This window comes from Lytechinus pictus, chromosome 1, assembly GCF_037042905.1.
Source record: "Lytechinus pictus isolate F3 Inbred chromosome 1, Lp3.0, whole genome shotgun sequence".
Classification (NCBI taxonomy): domain Eukaryota; kingdom Metazoa; phylum Echinodermata; class Echinoidea; order Temnopleuroida; family Toxopneustidae; genus Lytechinus; species Lytechinus pictus.
Window position 1 is genome coordinate 11526756 of NC_087245.1, and position 23751 is coordinate 11550506.

Consider the following 23751-nt stretch of genomic DNA (forward strand, 5'->3'; position numbering starts at 1 on the left):
TGATAAACAATATGCTAAATACTGAAAGTGTAACTTTATCTTGTAGTCTATTCATTCTCTTTTAAGACAAATATTTTATGTGAAATGATACCCTATTAATTATTTTAAGGTTCTTTGTTAGCAGCATTATATATTATTTCCATTTTAGAAAAATTGCCATTATGATCAAAATGACTCTACTTGTGCAGAAACAGATTTCTGTGGGTATATATCAATGTTAGACTTGCCAATTTACAGATGAAAAGCCACCAAAATAATAGTATTCTCCAGCTCATATGAATGTAGTACTGTATAAAGCAAAGGGGAGAGGATAAAATCAGGAGTTTGTACAAGAATTTTGTAAATGGGTGATAACATTGATTTCTTACCTCTCCTGATTTGAAGGGGAAAAAATAAGACTTTGAAAATGTTGATTCTAATGGAGAGTCAAAAACACATTTTTATAATCTATATTCCCCAGAATGCAGTATTTTTACGCGATGCTGGTATTGAAATATTGCATTAGTATATCTTGGTGTTTGGATGTAAAAACATATCTGCATAGATTTTTCATATATATATTTTGTTTTATCAGCTTATGCAAAATTATTCATTTATTTACCCAAATAATGTATTTTTCTTAGATCATTTTATTGTAGTAAAATACGCAGGATGTTTTCTGTTGTGTATTGTATGATTATAAAGGAATGTACATTGTAAATATATAAAGATATTGATTATGGGATAAAAAGTTGTTCCTGTACATGTGTCTTTTTATTCCTGAGAATATGTATAAGTATGAATGCAAGAACTGGATAAAACAAAGGGTCCATGAAACTTCAATGCAAGTTTATTCCTTTTGATATGCAACATACCTACTACTTGGTTATTGTAATTCTGTTTTAATTTATCCGTTAAGATTTTTTCATTGGTTTTGGGGATATTTTTGGGGCTGCTTTTTCACAATCTTGCATGGCCCTGTATCCACAAAATACAGATCTTTGCTGTAATGACATCACGTCTCAGTCATTGATGTAAAAAGTAGTATGTAACCAGAGGTAACTTAGTAACTCGAGACCAGGGCTGTCTCCCTAGATGCATCTAGGGAGACTGCCCTGGAGACTCCTTGGTAGTTCCAGGGTATTACAAAATGAAGTCAAAGGAGTACCCACTACAGGATGTATGAAAGATGAAATAACCTGGACTCTAGTTGCCTCTTTGAATGCAATAGTCATCCAGGAGTTACCCCAGTCACCTTGATGAATTAGGTCTAAGCACTGGCGGATCCAGAGGGGGGGGGGGGGTCAAAGCCGGCCCGTGCCCCCCCCCCCCCCTTTGAGAGGCACAATTAAAATTTGTTATGTAAAAATGCAGTTAAAACTGAAGTGTGCCCCCCCCCCTTTTGAAAGTGAATAAATTTATTTTTTTGCATGCAAAATTTCATGTGAACAAAATGTCATTATTTTTGGTTGAAAACCCTTTTTTTGTCTCGCCTGCATAGCAGAGCGAGACTATAGGCGCCGCTTTTCCGACGGCGGCGGCGTCAACATCAAATCTTAACCTAAGGTTAAGTTTTTGAAATGACATCATAACTTAGAAAGTATATGTACCTAGTTCATGAAACTTGAACATAAGGTTAATCAAGTATTACTGAACATCCTGCCTGAGTTTCAGGTCACATGACCAAGGTCAAAGGTCATTTAGGGTCAATGAACTTAGACCATGTTGGGAAAATTATTTTCAAAATCTTAACCAAAGGTTAAGTTTTTGAAATGACATCATAACTTAGAAAGTATATGGACCTAGTTCATGAAACTTGGGCATAAGGTTAATCAAGTATTAGTGAACATCCTGCTCGAGTTTCAGGTCACGTGACCAAGGTCAAAGGTCATTTAGGGTCAATGAACTTTGGTCAAGTTGGGGGTATTTGTTGAATTACTATCATAACTTTGAAAATATGTGGATCTAGTCCATGAAACTTGGACATAAGGTTAATCAAGTATTAGTGAATATCCTGCTTGAGTTTCAGGTCACATGACCATGGTCAATGGTCATTTAAGGTCAATGAACTTTGGCCGTGTTGGGGGTATTTGTTAAATTACCATCCTAACTCTGAAAGTTTATGGATCTAGTTCATAAAACCTGGACATAAGAGTAATCAAGTATCACTGAACATCCTGTACGAGTTTCAGGTCACATGACCATGGTCAAAGGTCATTAAAGGTCAATGAACTTTGGCCGTGTTGGGGGTATTTGTTGAATTACCATCCTAACTCTGAAAGTTTATGGATCTAGTTCATAAAACTTGGGATATAAGAGTAATCAAGCATCACTGAACATCCCCTGTGAGTTTCAGGTCACAAAACCAAGTCAAAGGTCAGTTAAGGTCAATAAACTTAGGCCATGTTGGGGTAATTGTTGAAGTGCCATCATAACTTTGAAAGTTTATGGATAGAGTGAATGAAATGTGGACATGCATGGGTGTAGTTGACAGTCTTAAGTCTCCGTTCAAATGTCATTTATGGTCAATGAACGTGGTATTATGTCATTATATGAATGATGTTTTTGTGAATGAGTATTATATTGTAATTTTCAAAGTTAGCACTGCTGCTATATTAAATTGCGTAATGCAGGCGAGACTGCCAGAGGCGTTCCACTTGTTATTATATTTGTTTTTAATATTTTTGCTTGTCAAATTTTTCCTCGGTAAAATGCCCCCCCCCCCCCCTTTTGGAAAATCCTGGATTCACCCCTGGATGTAAGATACATTCCAGTACATCATTTGGAATAAACTTGCATTTGTTTGCTTGTGGGTCACAGTTTTTATCTGGATCTGGATGTGTACACTGCTGGACCAATTGGTATGAATGCAGCGGGTGAGAGAGGGCACGGTGATATTTAGTCGTATCGTAGGTAGCTCTTTTCGATCTTTGACTTGAACACCTCTAGTGATGTGCTGTTCACTGTGTCAGGTGGGAGATGGTTCCAAGCCAGAGGGGTACTCACAAAAAAAGATTGTTTTAATTGTTCAGTGTTTGTTGATTGAATAGTGTAACCTTTATTGTGGTTCACTACTTGTCTTTCTAAGATATTCTGTGCTTGAAAGTCTTTAAATTGTTTTGTTTTGACTTTCCGTTTTGGCCTTGATTTAGTCAAGAAATTCTCAATAGGAAGGGCTGGGACCAACCCCTCGACCACCTTGAAGAAGGAAGATAACTTCAGGACTTGTCGTCTTGAGGATAGTGTTGGCAGATTTAGCTTTTCTCTCATGCTGGTGATGCTGCCTGGGTTGCGAGATGTGTAGTCACCTGTGATGAACCTCACAGCTCTGCGCTGAACCCTTTCAAGGCTTTGGATATCTTTCTGCAGGTATGGATCCCACACACAGGCTCCGTACTCGAGAATGGACCGTACAAGGGAGATGTAGGCTGTACGTTTACACTGCTCAGGGCAAAACTGGAGATTTCGGCGAAGAAGTCCCAGGATGGAATTTGCTTTTTTCGTTGTCATGCTGATGTGTGGGGTCCATTTAAGGTCATCAGACAGCATGACTCCGAGGTACTTCTCTTGGGAAATGTGTTTGAGAATATGACCATTGATGTTATAGAAAAAATAGGATGACTTCTGATCAGTACTCAGTACTTGGCATTTCGTGGTGATACGTGTGCATCTCTCCAGTCGAGGGGTAGAGCACCAGAGTCCACTGACAGCTTAAACATCGCTGTAATGCCAGGAGCAAGTTCGGGTGCACATTCCTTTAAAATGATGTTAGGAATAAGGTCTGGAATTATTAGATGTTAGGAATTATCTGTTTTAGTTTTGAATAATGTTGTATCTTCATTGCTCAATTGTTTTCAGAATATGTATGCAAGGACAGAAAGAGTGAAGAGATATCTGGTAGAATGTGAAAGAAAAGGAGGTGATAGGGAATGGTCATTAAGGTGCAATTTACTGCCAAATTATTTAAGACTACTGAAATGTTACCACACACTTGCAGATTGGAGGGGGGAGGGAGAACACTCCCTATTGACCAAAAATGAGGAGAGTGAGTATTCCTGACTGGGAGTCTTTTTATTTTTTCAGATTTTTATTTTCTCTTGGGAAATTATGTTGCTCTCATTGTTGCCTCTTTGGAAATTCTTATGGGAAAAAAAAAACCTTTCTACCCCTGCAGCCCAAATGAAAGCTCTTAGAATGGGCCTTCTTATAGGGAGTAGCCCCTCTCAGTAAAGTGAAAGCTTTCATGTAAGACTTTTTTTTAATTAACATTTTGTCTGATTTTCAACGACACAATGTCAACACTGCAATGCAGTAAATTATACTGTGTAATACAGGCAAAAAATCTGCTACTGTGCTAGTGGTAAACAGATCAGTGTGTGGTGGAACGGCAGAACTTGATCTCTATTCTATGAACTATACTATACTTCGCCTAAATTACTTTTGAATTTTGACGCTTCGGCGATACTCTATTCGTCTCTGGATGGTCGCGGCCACGAAAAATATCAAAAGAGGAATCCAGATTAAAGTTTAAACGTCATTATCGGCACTCGGCAAGTACTTTATCGTAGTAACTTTCTCAAAATGTGTGTTAGTATATTTTGCTGGTTTTCAGTTTTCATGATGCATCGGCATCGATCAGTAAGACCCTAGGCCTACTCGTAAAGCCCATTTCTGCTGCTCGATTGTAACAGTCCCATATCGTATTGACTTGTGTGATGTTCTCAAGTTTACTTTGAGGATCGGGGTGGGGCGCAGACTGGGAACTTGTGGAAGCCGCGGGATCGGATGGGGCGAGACGCGACGTTGCACCGGTAAAATCCGTTGTTTGGTCTTTAGACTCTGGAGGCCAAATGGGGGGGGGGGGGCCTAGTTAGTTTGAAAATCTCTTGATCTCACCAATTTGTAGGTACGTGTCACCCAGCAAGGGTTCATTATTACATGCCGCCGCGCACCACCCAAGGGTTAATAATTACATGCCGCCACGGCCACGCACAGAAAAATCAAGCCATAGAAGTCGTGTGTTGTGGACCCAAGAAGTGAGATCCCAGCACGCGCGACCCACTAGTTAGAAATCCACTGCCAAACGCGGTTCGTGGTGCGAGGTTAGTATACTATACTAATCGCAATACGTGTGAGTGGGTACGTGTGAACAGCTTGTCACAAATCAAATCAAATATGTTCAACGGATATGAAAATTAAATTTAATGGACCGGCGGGATACCTCCGAAATCGAATCTCGCCTCGGTGACTGTGGCGTGCTGATTGATGAAAAACTTGTGTCAAAGAAACTATTTTATCTTGCTTTCTATTCATCTTTATCATGATTTGAAATTTTGCCTGTATGAAAAAGAAGAATTAGGCCTAGGCCTAACTCTTTTTCAAATAAGCTATTTTTATTTTTTGCTTATTGAAGTAAGACCAAATTACTATTTTGGCTATTTACAGAAAATCTACTCTAGTGACTTATTGTTGGGTTTGTTTTGGGTTGGCTGGTCACATTGTATAAAAATTGCCGAAATCAGGAAAAGGGATACCTACTTGAAAAGTATTTCATGAATGGCATATTTGAGGCGTTATTTTGGTTGGGGAAACATGTAAAGTACTTGTTAGGATACTCTGAGTTGGAAGAATGTTTATGTGTACTTGTTTAAATTCCTTTTTGAAAGTATGAGTATTGTAGTGCCCCCCCCCCCCCATCCCCTATTCTAGGATGAAGCAAACTATTCTGTTTCCATCTTTCGGAGGCTACTAGATGAAATGGTTTAATATGCCTTATCCATATTTTTCAGCCATAAATTGAAGGGTACTTGTTCATGTTATCACTGCATGTAATGGAAGTCTTGCCAAAAAATACAATGAAGACAGAAATATAAACAAGTTGATTAGCCATAGCTTGGAACTACAATTAGTATTTTTTTATTACAATCTTGTTAATTTTTCTTTTCCTGAGAGTATTTCTTGTAAAATATAGCATCCTGGATTTGCTGTGCCAGTTTGCATTGTGCTTTGGGACAACAAGCCTGGTTTGGAAAGTTCCAAAGGATAACCTTTTACACCACATAGAATCAGAAAATCGTGAGATGCGTATCCCCAAAGTGGTCTCTTCCTCTGACCTGATATTGATACACTGAGTTGAGTTTAATAGGGCAAAGGGTGATTCCTTACGATACTGGCTCATCCATGTTACCCCTTTGATTTCCAATTTATTAGAGTAGTTTATACAATTTTTCCAAATTAATATGATGCCACAATATCCAGATTTTTTACTCATTGCAGTCCATTGTTTTGTTATTGAATTTCACTTTCTTGGCTTATTGTCTTTTTTTTTTCTGTATTAAAGAAAGCTGTGTAAGTCATCATGCATCTCCTTACAAGACTGTTTGGTCGACCATCTATTACATGGAGGAGTTGGTTAAATATGAGGCACTCTGCTCACATTGGGGCATCAAAAAAGTATATTTCAGGTAATCAAACCTCCCTTCCCCCCAAAAAAAAAATGAAATGAATAGCCTGATTTAAAGAAAATTGATAAATGAGTAAATAAATGAATAGATAAATAGATGATTAATTATTTATATAAATAAACAAATTAATTTAAAAAATAAAGAATAAATAAAAGTATGGAAATAGATAAACAGATATAGAAAGATATAAAAAGATAAGTAAATGAATAAATGAATTAATTGATAGATGGATAGTTGATTAAATTATTTATTTATAATGTATTTATTTATTAGTTGATTAATTTATTTATTGATTTATGCTAAATGAATTAATGATCGAATGGATAAATGAATGAAGGAAGGAAGGAAATTGAATACAACTAAAGGATAATGATATGAAGAAAGAAATGAATTTAACCTCATTACAATATTGTTGTTCTTGTAGATTTTCTACAGGTGCATCCTAGTGTACAATCAGCATTGAATAAAGATGGAGCTTTAGTTGCATTAGAAAGTACAATCATTACCCATGGTATGCCACATCCACATAACCTCAGGTAAAAGTTATCTGTATATATTATGTAAGTCTGGAAATTTAAAGTATAACAATGACCTGAAAATAGATATTTGATATTAGGTGTGATCAAATAGATGCATGCTCTTAACCAAGCAGTTGATAAGGATCTGCATCATCTTGTAAAACCAGATGCTTTGGGGCAAAACCTGTTGAAATAAAGTTTGTCTATTTTTAGTTTGCAACTAAGTGGTGTTGACAGAAATAATAGATTTGCTCAAAGCCTGGAGATGAGTTAAGAACCTTCTAGTAAACTTGCAGTAATTAATGGTGTATGATCATGAGCTTTAGATAACTATAGATAAACATAATTCATATTCATAGGACAGCACAGGAAGTGGAGAAACTTGTGATACAAACTGGTGCTACTCCAGCTACAATAGCTGTATTAGATGGAAAGATTTGTGTAGGCCTCACAGATAGTCAGTTACAGCGTTTGGCTACAACTCAACATGCTGTCAAGACATCCAGGCGAGATCTTGCATGGGTATTGAGTCAGGTAACCTATTCTTTCCTTGTATGTTATGTATCCATCACTGACCACCGGAGGCCAGGGGCATAATGGTTTTGTTTGTACAAAGTTATGGCTTATTCAGTCATTGCGCAAAACATACTAATGTAACTAATATTCTGGTTTGTAAATGTGTTCATCGTAATAGGGAGAAAGAACCACCAAACCTATCATCAAATAGGTAGCCTAATTCCTCCTGATATCGATGTTTCAAACTCCACATTTTGATGTAGGGGGTTATTGTAATGTAATTATTAATTACTTGCAACTTGTTTTTATATTTTTATACCATCCATTCTTTATTTAGGCCGATGTTCATTTGTTTTTAGTATATTTTTATTTAGCCCATAACTTTTCTCCTATAATTCCAAATGTGACCAAACTTTTCTTCCATTCATCTAAATAAAATGATCTTCATTATTGTTTTTGCAATTTGGCAAGACACAAATAAGGTTTATGCCTATATTGGTTTTTTTTTAATTCCCATCTTGTTTTATGCAGTTCTGTTTTGTAAGTACTCACTTTACATATACTTAATTCAATGATTTCTTTAAATGCAGAAAATTTCTGGAGGAACAACTGTATCTGGTACTATGATAGCAGCTCATCTAGCTGGTATTCCTATTTTTGTGACCGGTGGTATTGGAGGGGTTCATCGAGGAGGTGAAACAAGTATGTGAAATTTAAGCAATCTATCTCTTTGTTAATTCTGTGTCCCATAATTATAATTGTTTGGAATATTCATAGGTAAAAATATTTTGAAAAACAATATCAATATCAGGGCAATACAAGGAGTTCAGTGTAATTACTGATTTAATAACAAATTTTATATGATGCAGACAGGGCCATTGTGGAAAGTTCTTTTGTAACTGGTAATGCAACACTTTGTAAATTAAACTAAAGGTGATTAAATAATTATTTCAATTGACATTCATATCTTTCTTATTTTTTCCAACAAATTGGTGATGGACAGCTTTCAGTATTACACATTGTCTGTTGACATCAGATCTTATTTTTATGATATCCTAATGATTAATGAAAATATTTTTTTTTAGGCAAAAGTTAATGATACTAATCCCTGTTCTTGTGTTTGCAGTTCTCATTACTTTCGACATATGAAGCTTCTAAACATATGCTCCTGCCTGCATCAGTTGGCCTTGCTTGATTTGGGTACATATTTTGTGCTTAAGGTTAGGTTTGTGGATGTAATAGACTTTTTATAGGGAATTATGAAAATATAAGGTCTAGTATAGCATAAGTATAAATTTGGCTTTAGTACATGGATGTAGATTTTCCAAGGGAAAATTGTATACAGAGCAAATGTAAATTGAAGCCTGTGAACCCCAACCTTATGGGATTCTTACTTTTCTGCCCGTTATCAGGTATGGATGTGAGTGCAGATTTACAGGAGCTTGGACGTACACCTGTCACTGTCGTATCCGCTGGCATCAAATCCATTTTGGATATACCTCGCACCTTGGAATATCTGGTATGTCATCTCTTTCCAATCGATACAGTGTATTGAATCTTTCAAAATCATGCAATCACCGTGTAATTGATATGTTCCTGATTTGACCATACCCTTGCTAATAAATCTCGTATACAGTGAAACCTGATCCAGTGACCACCCTTCTTTCTACAGTAGCTACATTTTCTGTTTCTCTTTTATTCTTTATTGACAGGATTTAAAGTGTGATTCTTCATTACTTTCTACTAAAATGTAGACTGGACATTGTCAAGAAAACCCCCAACTTTTTTTGCAGTACCACATATTCCCGGATACTGTAACATCAAATGTTTGTATGTGTGATCATCTTTATATTGTGGTAAAGAGTTGAGAAAAAATATCAATGAACCCACATGGGGCAGCTTACATATACACAGAAAGTCTTTTATTGTTGTGAATGATGGGTCTTAATTATGATTGTTAGAAAGACCAGCCGATTGTAATATGATGTTTGATTTCTATTTACCACATTTTTTTTAAAACTCATTTAACCCTGCATTTTCCTGAATGGTTTGGTGGTTGATAATGGATTCTTCATCAAGTCTGTTTTCTTTTTGTTGGCATATTGTTATTTGTTTTGTGACACCACTCTGAATCTGTCTCTTACATCCTTTCAGGAAACTCAAGGTGTAACAGTTGCAACGTATGGATCCTCATTAGAGTTCCCAGCATTCTTTACAAGACATAGTGGAGTGAAGTCTCCCTGTAATATAGGGACAGCTCGAGAGGCTGCTGAACTTATAGGTATGGTGGTCGTTGATATGCCTAGCTAATAATGTGAGTTGGTTTGTTTACCATTTCTAAAGGTGAAAAATATTATCAAATCATCCCTGACCCTTCCAAATGAAGTGTCATAAAACATGCTAACCACAAAGAAACATTGCCTCTTGTAGAGTGTATGATTATGTATTTTGTACCCAATCAACTAACCACACCTGAACTGGTTCTTGTTCAATAATTTGTGCCCTTTGTTGCACAACCCTCTTTTACGCCAGAACCGTGGCTTGCAGCTAGTTCTTTTGCACACCAACTTGTTTGCTATTCATGGTACAGGTATAAATGACAAAAACGAGCTAGATATGCATAATACATCCACTTCCTTCAAAATATGTGTATTGCTGGGTACAGTGTGGTATTCATAGTATAGCAATACACAGCAAATGCAGAGCTGCCAAATAGTAGGATTTTGTCGTATTCCGTACGATTTTTCACTTAAAATACGACACTACGATTTTTCTAAATAAAATAGGATTTTACGAAAATATAGCTATGTGCATCCGTGTATTATGTGTGTGTATATCTCATTGGCATTACGTACGTAATACCGCGCTCGTATATAGCGAGCGCGGTATTACGTTGTGTGTGTGCACAACAGGCAAGTACGATGTTCCCAGCGCTAGCGCAGCCATGGCCAATCCAGGACTCATGTGTGCGCGCGTGCATGCTTATGCATGTACTGTGTGCGCGCGTGCATGCTTATGCATGTACTGTGTGCGAATCTCGCGGCGCTTTATCATCTTTGGTGCGAAGCTAAATTCACTGTACTGTGTAGCTACCGGTACGGTACTAGCGCGCTGGCCTGGCTGACGATACCGCATGCTCCGGCCGGCCTCGTACTCGTCTTGAGCACCGTCGTCGTTTGTGTCTGTGATCATATTGTGAACAACGGACAAAGAGAGTTAATTCTGTAATATTCATCATGGCATCGAAAGGATCTGGATCATCACGGAGACAAACATTCCTATCCGAATATACGACTAGGTGGCCATGCATAGTGGCCAGCAAGAAGAACGATTACACCGCTCGATGTACGGCATGTGCATGTGACTTCTCGATATCGCATGGCGGTGCGAAGGACATCAGCTTGCACCTAAGTCGGCAGAAGCATCGACAAGCTGTGGAAGCCATGAAAAACGTGACAACACTTGCTACATTTTGGACAAAAACAGATTTTTCTGGACAAAACTGCTTTGAAATGAAATTCAGTGATAATCTATTAAGTAAGTGCAAGGGAGCAGCGACATCAGCAGCTGCATCAGGGTCCCACATGTAAATGAGGTAACCTATCAGTCATGCATGTAATTATGTTACTATAAAATGAAGAACCTATGAATTTACCCCCCCTAATCCTATTCAAACCTGTCGTATACATAATATACATGTAAAAATTACAGTTGGCACAGCAAAATAATGAGATGTATGATAGGAAAGTACACGATGGGTATGAATAGGATTTTTTGTCTAAAAATAGGATATTTGGGGTTAAATAATAGGATTTTTGTTGAAGTGTGGTTGGCAGCTCTGCAAATGGTATGGCTATAGCATTTAAACGTCTGTCCATCAGCCTGGCTCAATAATGGTACACGTGGAAGATGGATGATTTATATTACTTGACCCAGTAATGCTGGATCTAGTTGATCAAATAGTACACCACCAACCTAGTCCCTTGTAGTCAATGCACTGACTCATGACATTATTTCTAGAATTGAATTCAAGATCATTTATTATCATGTATTTGGGGGGCAGCATGGTTTTAAAAAAAATGAATACCACACTTACATATTCACTGACTTACATAATGTGTGTTTTCATGTCAGTTTCCTTGCTTAGGTTTCAGTCGCAACTCAGAGACAAATGTTGTCGAAGTGTTCAAAATAACGACCCAGACTTTCTTTCCATCTCACATTATTGGTGAATTTTATGCATTGAAAAATGAAAAACTAAAAAAAACCCATACAGTTAACAAATATAATCAAAATCACATCCCAAATTTTATTTGTCATCACGTTGTTGTGTTATTATTGGATACAAACAGTACAACTGTCCATTTATTCCAAAGTACAGCCAACCTTGCTGCAAAAAACGATTTTCATCTAGTCCACCAGAGAGACTCAGAAAACATCATAATATACATTGCCACAGACGGTCAAAACAGAATGAAAGCAAGAATCATAAACTTCAGTCCTCCTGACTTTGAAACAGATCACTAAATTCATCATCCTCCAGTTGGATTCAAAATTCTGAGTTGGCTGCTCCTGCTCCTAGGCTTTTTGGCCTAGGGTGTGTTGAGTGGTTCCGAAGTGATGATGATAGTCGGTTATTCTCTTGAGCTAGAGACTGAATTGGATACAGCGGATGCAGATGATGGTTGGCTATAGGTAACGGGGATGGCAGGGGTCTGGAGCTGGCTGCTGTTTCCAAGGACGTCAGACAACCCGCCACCAGTCATGCCGCTGAAGTTAAATGAACTTTGGGGAGGGCAGGAACCTGCCTGCAATGTGGCCATAGCCCCTGAAATGATTTAATGGGCACTGGTATCCTGACAGGTGGCCGCAGGGGGAGAGTTAGCATGAAGAAGGGTCTGTAACAAACAGAGAAGGAAAAATTAATGATCCAGCTGTGAATATTAATATGTAAACAGATGTCAATTCATTGCACGAAATACTCCGAAATTTGTCAGAGGAACGGTGTATTACAACAAATTTTTAAAAGTTTAATTACTGGTCGCTGCTGATGTACCTGAGGGTAAAACTGTTGCTGCGTTGGCTGGGGACTATTGAGCCTAGATGTGTTGTTGCTGTTGCTGGGCCATTGCCACAAACTTCATGACTATTGCAAAACCTTGAGACTGGTACTACAATCACAGATGTTTGGGGATGCTGTGGTGAACACTTGGCATCCACTGCATCCGTGCGTCGCGTTTACTTATCGCGGGGTTTGATGCTGGCGATATACTGCTTGCCTAATATACAACATACATGATGAGACTTAATGTAAAGGAGAAATAATACCTTGGACGGTATATCTGCAAGATTTTGTTGGAGTACAACGAATATTACGTGAAATAAATACCTGAGCAAGCGCAGCCTGAGACTCATTCAGATCCTGCTTACTCTCCGACACAAGGTTGACCAGGACTTATAGCTGGAGCTTGGAAAGCAAGGACAATAAATCAAAAGCAATAAGACAAGATATGCTAAGAACTGAACCCTTGCAGATGCTTACTAAACCAAGGTCTTGGGAAGACAAAAGCTTCTTATTCCCACGGTAGTATGGCTGCAGAAAAGAACTTCGCTGGAGCTTCCTCAATTGGAAAAATGTGTAGGGTTTGGAAGTGCCGAAACCAGACTTGCCCTTAGTCTCTCTTTGGCAGCTTATGATAGTCCATTCTTATGTTTCTGAAGTGCTTGAAGATTTTTTCACCTATCTCGGCTGCACACAAAACAAAAGATAAAGATAGGCATAAAAAATGTACTTATATATAAAGGCACAGGAACACATACATAACAAACTGTATATTTCAATGCAAATAATTATAACAAAAGCTGATGGCTGAAGAGGTTTAAAAACTTAAATTTGAACCCAAGAGACATGGGTAGCTCTCCCAACTTTTCACTTTATTTTTGTAGTCCTCTTCCTATATCATAGAACAAAGGGTTATCCTTGAAGAACTTGGCTATTTTCTCTTCTTGCTCATCTGTAAAGGACCTGCTGGAGTTCATTGACTGTTGGCTTACTTGGATTCAGGCTAATTTTTTTTTTTTTTTTTTTTTTTTTTTTTGGGGGGGGGTTGTGTCCGTAGCCTTATCTCTGTCATATCCAACTCTCTCTTGGCATTTCATTAGTTACCTCTGCTCAGTATGTTATGCTAAGTATCTTTGTATTTTATTACTATTTACTTAATCCAGCATGGGAATGTTTTATTATCTACTACACTTGATTTTCTCCTACACTTGATTTTCTCCATCCAACATTCTGAATTGCATTGCACATTCCAATCATGGTCTTATACTTATGTTTCAGATATGAACCTTTCCCTTGGTCTTGGAAGTGGGATATTAATTGGAGTACCTATACCAAAGGAATATGCTGCTGATGGTGAAATGATAGAGGATGCCATACAAACAGCCTTGTCAGAAGCTAAGTAAGTGTGTTTTTATTCTTAATCAAAGTATCTGCAATACCGCAATCTGATCTTTAAAAGACATTCCGCAGCGATGCATTGAAATGTGTATCTTGTATAATTTTTCTTCTTTTTTGTTCAGCCTAGTTGGCTAGTAGAATAAATTTGAATTTAAAAAAGGAGAAGTCAATACAATTACTCACAAATTGTGATTGTCAATATGAAGGTAATAATTATAGGTTCATATGGTTATTTTTCATTCTTTGGGACTTTGAAGTTTACTAGAAGTAAGGAAGAATCAGTGGGGTTGGAATGTTCTGACCAGACCAGGCATATGGAGGGCAAACCATTGTGTGTAAGCATTTCTCAACCCCAATTTTAATTTAACAAAGAAATGCATTCAGTATCAATGTCATTTTCATCAAATATTCCAGAGCCCTAAGAAATGCACTGCCAAGATGTAGAAATGTTAAAAAAGTGGGTTCCATTTTCTCATTTCTTTGATCAGCCAATAACCCCTAGCATAGCAGGGGTTTGTGTGCATCATGAGGTAAACTGATTGGCTAAGATCAGTTTAATATCTATCTTGATAGAGTAAATGTGCAGTGATGGTGATGGTTCACATACATATTCAGATGTGCACAAACAGAATTGTGGATTGCTTTCAGTTTCAATGACATACCTGTATTCAATGCCATCATTGAATACCATTTGTGAATCAGATTATTTCTTCCAGATTCAATTACTTTAGATATTGGGCAGCTCTGTTAATATGAAATATATGTTATAATCTCTTTGTTTCCAGTGATGAAGGAATCGGAGGGAAAGAAGTAACTCCATTTATCTTGAGCAGAGTCAATGCATTAACACAAGGAAAATCCCTTGAAGCCAGTATCCTTTTCATAATAGAAATATATATAGTGATGCAGACCAAAATATGCGTTTTAATGTATGGCTAAAACGATCTATAAAGATGATAATTGAATATCCTGCAGGTATTACTGTATTTTCTGAGTGCTAGCAGGGACTTACAATTTCATCTTTTTAATTGGAGATCTACGAGAATCATTATATCATGTTGTTATTGTGAATATCCAGGGTTGAATTCATCACAGATTAGAACAATCACATTGCGATATATAACCTCATATTGGCAATAGTCATTGTATTAATAATAATAATATAGGATTTGTATAGTGCACGTCTCCACCTGCCGGTACCTGGTATAATGTGATCAGGTACACAGGATATGTAAGATGTCGTTATTCACATTGACCAATGATGTTACAAAATTCAAATAGATTCCTTAATATGCCCTCTTCAGATATTGCTCTTGTAAAAAACAATGCAAAAGTTGGAAGCAAGATAGCACTTGAGTTGGCTGCCATCAGAAGAAAATGCACAGGGAACCGGTTGTCGTCTAACATTCCACACGTTACCAAGAGAGATTATTCTACTTATGCTGTCAGACACAGGAGTAGAAGAAATGTCAGGAGACTTCTTTGTACATCATCTGCTAGTCCTCCTGTAGTAATAGGAGCTAGTATTGTGGACCATACAGCTTCATGTCATGGAGGAGAGCTTGTGGTAAGCTTGTTCTCCTTTGTGTTATGTTGCGAGATATATATTCATGAGCCCTTGCAAGTGAAATATATTCATGTTGATATGAATGACTTCATGCATTTTGGATGTGTTTATTGTAATGGAATCAAAGTAAGGCAATTAGGTAAATCAAAAAGAACTTTTGAGGTTATCTCGCTCTCCCCTGTATTCAGAAGTAGTCAATCTTAGCTATCTTTCTCTTTTACATCCATGTGGAGAAAATACTTTTCATTTTCAAATTGACACTTCAAATTGAAATAGCCTGAATATTATCCAGACATCAGACTCATTACTGGTATTATATATTTGTCTTGATAATAATGGAATTTTTGATTTGGCAATTTCTAAAGGCAATATTTATAAGAAGCTTTTGAAATGAATTTAATCTTTTATTCATAGTATGGAGGACAGACAAATCGTGGTTCATTCAGGATTGGGTATGGAGGAGTAGGAAGAAATCTTGCAGATGCCTTGACAAGACTAGGAGCCTCACCTATTTTCCTCTCTGCCATTGGAAATGACTTTGCTGGCCAAGCTCTCCGCAATAACTGCAGTCATATGGTAATAAAATGTGTTTTTTTTTATGACAGTTTGCTACATGAATTATCAGTATCTAGCACAGCTACAATATTAATATACATTTTCTTTATGATGCCATGATTCAACAAACTTCTGAACAGTGTACATGTATAGGCACACAACAGCAAAATATAAATATTAGATTTCAATTAAAAAACTTATCAGTTGCCTTGTTGCAGTCTTTATACTAGTTTTCCTGACTATGTTAAAGTTTCTGAATCATCCACATGTCAGTTGCTACTCAGTATGTCCACTTGTTTTAGCCTCTCCTGTCTCTGTCATTCTCTGATTAGAGACCAGTATAGGTACCAGCATCTTCTTAGGATCCCCAAACATGAGTCTCCTTCGGTGAATGGCTTTACACAACAGCAGCACATGTTAGAAAATAATTCACAATTGCATTTAAGAATAGTGACATCATTTCAGACTTTCAATTCTAAGCTGAAATCTATTTATTTGTTTACAACTTTCATTCTTTCACTCTGGCTCGTGTCCAAACTCTCTTCTCAATTTTGCATACGTTGGAATGGAGTTTTCCTTGATTATATAAGACTATTAAAATACCTATTATAATTACTGTAACTTCTTTTTCCTTAGAAAATGAAACTATTCCCTATCAAAACCCACCTTTGCTGAGCTCATTCAACATCACCTGTAAATCAAACATGTATTGATTGATTGATTGAATTTATTTTTTCTTCATTTCAAACAAATTGACAAAGTAAGTAGGAACAAAACACAATATGAATAACAGAAATGAAAAAAAGGGAACTCACTGGAAAGCTTCGCTTGTTTATGTGAGTCCCCTGAAATAAATAACTGATTAAAATTTATCAAATACAAATATAAATTAACAATGTTCAATAAAATATTTGAAGACTACTAATGGGGTCAAGCTTCGTATGTTTATGCAATATACAAAAATTAATACATTGAAGACAATATATTCATACCCATGGTATACAGATATATATATATACAAGATAACAATTCAAATATTGTACGTAAGATAAATTTAACAAGACAAGAGGGAATATTAACAGAGAAAAAAACAAAAAACAAAACAAAGACAGTGTACCGAAGAGGACAAGACAGGACAAAACAGGACAGAGAAACAAAAAACAAAACAAACACTACAGATAACAAGCCAAAAGACCAGAACAGACAAAACAAACAAGAAATCTGCACATTAAGAATAGAAAGAGAAGATGAAAATGTGAGGAGAGGGGAATAGAAAATAAGAAAAATAAAAATAAAAACAAAAAGAGAATGCTGCTTAAGTAGAGACGTTGGATATCTGCGGTTTATATTTGTGGAGAAGAATTTTCTTTAATCCATTACTGAAGCTAAAATGTGTCGGTTTATTGCGCACGGATTCCAAAAGAGAGTTCCAAAGTTGTGTACCGGTAAAAATAAATGTTTTATTCAGAAGGATGGTTCTAGCTCTTGGTGGGTGAAAAAGTCCGGCGGACCTTGTTGGATAATGATGAATATTGACATTTTTAGTGAACATGGAATAAAAAATATTTGGTAGTTCATTTCTATCTAAAGTATACATAAGCTTTCCAAGATTATAACTATATAAATCACCGACCTTCAAAATATTATGATTGTAGAAAAGTACATCAGTGTGTGCCCGAAAATCTGTATGACAAATAATACGCAAAGCCTTTTTCTGTAAAAGTAGAATTCTGTTGACGAGGTAGTCAGCACAATTCCCCCAAGCTATTATGCCATAGTTTAAGTGCGGCAGAATCAAAGTTGAATACAAATTAAATAATATATGGGTTGGGAAGAAAAATTTTACTTTATTTATGATACCAATATTTCTCGAAATTATTTTACAAATGTGATCTACGTGTTCCTTCCAGGATAAATTGCTGTCAATAGTTATACCAAGAAACTTAGTACTGTTAACTCTTTGTATGCTAGTATTTTCAAAAATAACATTGCCTGGAAGATCATCTATAATATTACTGAAGAGCATATAGTTTGTTTTTTGAAGATTAAGTGATAATTTATTGGCTTTGATCCATTCTGAAACCTGTTCGAGTTCATGATTAATGGTGGCAAGTAAATGGCGTGGATCCTTGTGGGAGAAAAAAATATTAGAGTCGTCAGCAAACAATGTAAAAGATAAAATATTGGAAGACTTGCAAAAATCATTAATATATATAAGGAAAAGTAGGGGACCCAAGATAGAGCCCTGCGGAACACCACAGTTAACCATTTTTGTTTCGGAGATAGTATTTTCGATAGAGACAAATTGTTTTCTACTGTCTAGGTAGTTCCTGAACCACTCCAAGGCTATTCCTCTGACTCCATAATAATTAAGTTTGTATAATAATATTTCATGATTAATGGTATCAAAAGCCTTGGAGAAGTCCAGGAACACCCCAACAGTATGCTCAAAATTGTCGATTCCCCTAGCAATCTTGTCAACTATAGTTAATAAAGCATGTGTAGTATTATGATTCTCACGAAAGCCAAATTGTAAAGGATAAAATAAATCATGCATATTAAAGAATTTCGATGTGCGAACAAATATAAGTTTTTCAAGAACTTTAGACAAACATGTTAATAGGGATATTGGTCGATAATTACCTAACACCGTACTGTCACCTTTCTTAAATACAGGAATAACACGAGCTAGTTTCAGTGATGAAGGTACAACACCGGTAGACATGCATAAATTATAAATATATGTCAAGGGCTTAGCAATTAACTCACAATTCTTCTTTAACAAGATATTATTAATACCATCATGACCACGACTTTGCTTATTTTTTAAGTTATGAATTATGTTCGCAATTTCCGCCTCATCTGTAGGAATAAAATAAATTGAATTTGGGTTGGGGTCACGAAGGAAATCTCTAAAGTGTTTTCTGGGGTTAGGAATACCTCTGGCAAGATTTGGGCCAATACTAGAAAAATAATTATTAAAAGTGTTTGCCAATGTATGTGGATCTTCTATAAGATTACCATCAACATTTATTTTGGAAACAGTAGATTTTTTAGTTTTACCTTGCAAGACTTCCTTGATTATTTTCCAGGTATTTTGTATATCATTTTTGTATAAGTGAAACTGGTTGCAAAAATAGATATTCTTACTTTTCCTAAGTATTCCAGTAAGAATGTTTTTGTAGTCTGTGTATCTTTTTTTATTCTTATCACATGGTTTAACAATAGATTTTATATAAAGATTATTTTTCCTATTAATGGATCGTAAAATGCCCTTGGAGATCCATGGGGATCTTGGAATCTTTTTGTAGTTTGATCTTTTTTTCCGTATCAAAGGAAAACAAAGATCCATCTTAGAAGAAATAATACTCATGAAGGAATCAAATGCATCGTTAGCATTTTGTAAAGTGAAGATTCCCGACCAGTCTGTGTTTTCTAGCTCTTGTTTGAATTTCCCCATATTATGTTCAGAAAAATCAAGTTGTGAGATACAAGAATTTAAGTTCACCGAAAGGTTGGTATTGAGATTAAAATGTAAAAATACAGGAAAATGGTCTGATAAATCAGAAAGAATTATACCAGATGACAGCGCACCCCGTACATTCGTGAATACATTATCAATCAAAGTAGCCGAGTTTCCAGAAATTCTGGTAGGTTTAGTAATTGCTGGTAAAAAACCTGCTGTAAGTAATAAATCCATGAAATTTTGAGTAAATGAATCAGAATCATATTTTAAGAGGTCTACATTATAATCACCAAGTAAAAAACAATTTTTATTAAGCATGACGGGATGGTTTAATAATTCACTGAAATTGATCAAAAAGTCATCACGTAGACAGTTAGGGGGTCTGTATACAACTCCAACTACAATGTTCTTGTCATTTGGAACAATTACTTCAATAAATAAAGTTTCGATAGAATTATCCATGCGGTTCAGATCAGGTCTTAACTTATACTCATACCGTTCAGAAATATACATGCATACACCGCCACCTGTTTTGTCTGTCCTGTTATTCGTAATCAAATTAAAGCCAGGGATTGAAAAAAATGATAATTCAGTACCCGGAGTGAACCAGGTTTCTGATAAACCTATAAGCGAACAGTTAAGCTTCGAGTTAAGGAGAAGGGAACGCAATGAATCAAAATTTTTGTTGGCACTACGAATGTTGCAGTGTAACATTAAAAAATCGTTAGTGTTGTTTAATTGTTTAGTTGCAATCTGGCTTTCAGTGTAATATAAAGAAGGTGCATGCTGATAAGTACTGTCATTTGGATCGGAAACAGAATCAAGATTGTTGTTTAAGGAGTTCATGGACTGGGCAATAAAACTATGAAAAACATTGTTAGAGTTTTCATTGAAATTGGTATTTAGATCAGACTGAAAAGTGTCAAAAAATTCATCATTATGCAAGTTGTGAAAAGGAGCATTGTTGTTTGTAGTCATTTAAAAAAAAAAAAGGAAGAATCTGTAAATGAAAAGAATGTGCAGAACAGTTACATAACAAACAAACACAGAGACGGGTGAACGAACACAGAACACAGAAACACGTAATACAACAGACGAAAATAGAAAGGAAAATCTGGAGTTGGCGGGAAATGATTAGATGGCAGCACACACAAACAAAAATAATCAGGCATTTGCCAGCAACCCTTGTGATTTAAACACACAAACCAATCAGATCCATTTGGGAACCTAAACCAACTGCACGTGAGTCCTTTTAAAGTTGATGGCCTCCTGTGGAGACCAAAAAGAAATGTATAACACGGTTGAGCGGTTCCCAACAAAATCTTACTAGCTTGTGAAATATATTCAAATTACCAGTTACAAGTTAGACCCTATCTTGATTTTATTGCAAGATATTAAGCATCAATGATAAGTAAAAAAAATTGTAGTAAATAAACGTGAGCTTGCTGCATGACATCGGGCTCATGAAGTGTTTACAGTATGCAAATTCAGTGTGTCCAACTCTCCCTACAATTAAAAAAGAAGCACTGCATGCTCAATACCAAATAAAATCAAAATCATCAGTACAACACAGCCATTTCGTTTCTATGTCATATGGGAGAAATTATATCGTATTAGGCCAACTTGAGTAGGCATGGTAGTTAAAATCGGAATAATGGATACACGCTACGTATGAATTTGCCATGCTATACGTGAGAAACAAACAAAATGAAAATCCATATGCAAAATGATTGTATTAAAAAAGGGTCAGAAAGTGCATGGCCCGGATGATAGGCGCACTGAATGGGCTTATACACCATGCTTTATATTAAAGAAATGGGCCTAATAGTAGAAAAAAAGAACAGGGAGAATGATCTCACAAGCGATCATTAATGAGAACAACTCACTGTGGTGAAAGACGGCCATGATTTAAAAAAAAAAGAAAAAAAAAAAGCAATTCACCATCAAATGATATTAATAATATCACATAGAATTATTTTAGACCAGATTTGAGGCTAGATCACAAGTGGAAATAAAGCAAACTGATTTTCCAAGACTTTTGAAAATGAATATCACAGGCCAGAATTTAGCTCCTTATATATAGGCCTAAATATAAATTGATAGTTTACAGGATGACATACAGTCTTACTATAACACTTCAATTCGAAGTTAATTGAAACATCTGGAAAATGCTATATATTAATTCAAGGTATGGCAAAAAAAAGATCAAATGCCTATGACGACAGCTTGACCCCTTCTGCATATAAATAGTCGATGTAATATCACCATGATCACAGGAGGACAAATACAGTCTATAATTCAACCTCAGCATCAGTTTAGAATTATTCTGTCAAGTGAAGTTTAAAAAAGAAATGTAGTAGCAAAATTCTACCTGATCATCCTCTAGACTATTATAGTCGAATGAAAGTTGTTAGTACACATAATTTTCATTATAAAATATTAAAAGGACAAAGTATGTCTACATTATCGCCTATTGTAAGTCGTTTATTATACCAGGTATATTCCGTCTATAAGAATAATTCATAACAGCTACGGATACAAATATACATTTTTGTTGCCTCAGAAAGTGAATATTTTTTTTTCATAAAGAAAGAAAGAATGACAATGGAGAGTCGTGTAAGAGGGATGTTAAGATTTGTAATGACCTATGAGCCAAGGATTGGCGCAGGATAGTGTTGATTAAAAGATTTCAATTGTCTCGGTTTGGATTTCAATGTACAGTAGTCGTAAGTTACTTTAAACTTCACAATGTAACTGTTTTCATTCCTTTTGTTATGCCTAATTAAAGATTAAAACATCTTTTTCTGTTGTTTGTAGTATGGTTTGAGCCAACCTGTGTAATGAAAGCGATGAAAGTTTGCCAGTCTGATACCTGGAAGTCTCTTACATACACCTCACCAAACTTCAAGGAACTTAGACAAATGTATGCTGCAATAGAAGGAGAAGAAACTATCAACTTTCAAGGTATGTGGATGATGTGCCAGATTTGTCTTTGCTTTTAGATTTGTTACTACTATTCAACTACCACCACTACTACAGCGACTATTACTTCAACTTCTACTACTTCTAATAACAGTAATATTACTATGGATATGACAATGATGGATACTACTATTGCTGCTGCTGGGGATCCCAAACCAACTGGAAAGTTATTTTGAAATAAACAAGAGTGGTAAACATTTGATGTCCAATTTGTTTTCAGGATTTCAGTCGTGTTTCACTACGAGACGATGTGAATACAGCAAGCTACTGTGTGGTGCTGGATAAAACAGGAGAAGTGGTACTAGGAATAGGCGATATGAATATCAATGACACTATTACACCTGAGTATGTAAGTCTTTGTGTTTTTCATGCATATAATTCATATCTGGGATTCTATCACAGACCTTATATCAATTATGTCCCAGAGAAAAAGAAGGAAACCTGTTTCAATGTATATACAGATGGATATCACAATCATCAGCTATGTTTCGATTTTAAATTTGACAAAAAAGATCATGAGAATAAGACTGTTCTTGGATTTGAGACTCTATAATTGATGAATTGCTTAGGGGATTATAAACAATAAAAGTTGAGGCCTATCACATAATTTGTCTACAAACCCATGGGTGAATCTGTAGAAAGTATGGGCACGGAATGAAATAAAAACCTCATAAATAACATGAAAGAAATGCTAATGAGCCATTTCTTTCTTATGTAAGGTTGTATCCTTACAAATTGTGACCCATTATTCTTCACATCTTGATTTTACATTGAAATTTCAAACTTTACCAGCTAGTTTGTGGAGGACCCTTTCATAATTGTATTATATATCAATACAAATCAAGAATTTAGTATGTAAAGTAAATAGAATGCCCTCATGTACAATCAATGTAAAAATCAATCATTTCTTGCGATTTTATGGTGTCTTATCACATATCTGTAGTATTAAAACTTATCCATTAATATTCTTGAGTAACAAAATGAAGTCTTTTTGTATGTACTCCTTCTGATCGCCTCTATTACTCTCTCTTTGAAAACAGATATCCCAGCATGCATCTGTAATCCAGGAAGCTCCTATAGTTTGCATGGATGGTAACATTCCCAATGAAACCATTGAATTCATCTCCAGTTTATGTGCTGATAGCAGGGTTCCATGTAAGTACAATTCGATGGACAGAAATTTGACTTTATTGTACTTCTTTTCTATTCTTTTCTCTTCTATTCTTTTCATGCAAGAACTCATG

At 35.9% G+C, this 23751-nt stretch overlaps 1 protein-coding gene across 1 annotated transcript in view; it reads left to right on the forward strand.

Moving 5' to 3' along the window:
- The first annotated feature begins 4365 nt into the window (after positions 1-4365).
- LOC129257357 (uncharacterized) overlaps positions 4366-23751 on the forward strand; it is a 28155-nt gene continuing 8769 nt past the window's right edge. Inside the window, exons 1-13 of the mRNA XM_064096019.1 lie at positions 4366-4529; positions 6324-6443; positions 6868-6979; positions 7321-7495; positions 8068-8179; positions 8890-8996; positions 9632-9758; positions 13818-13938; positions 14723-14808; positions 15242-15504; positions 15919-16080; positions 22728-22856; positions 23548-23662. Coding sequence (XP_063952089.1) covers positions 6338-6443; positions 6868-6979; positions 7321-7495; positions 8068-8179; positions 8890-8996; positions 9632-9758; positions 13818-13938; positions 14723-14808; positions 15242-15504; positions 15919-16080; positions 22728-22856; positions 23548-23662 — 1615 coding nt within the window. The 5' untranslated portion in view covers positions 4366-4529; positions 6324-6337. The remainder of the gene's footprint in view (positions 4530-6323; positions 6444-6867; positions 6980-7320; positions 7496-8067; positions 8180-8889; positions 8997-9631; positions 9759-13817; positions 13939-14722; positions 14809-15241; positions 15505-15918; positions 16081-22727; positions 22857-23547; positions 23663-23751) is intronic.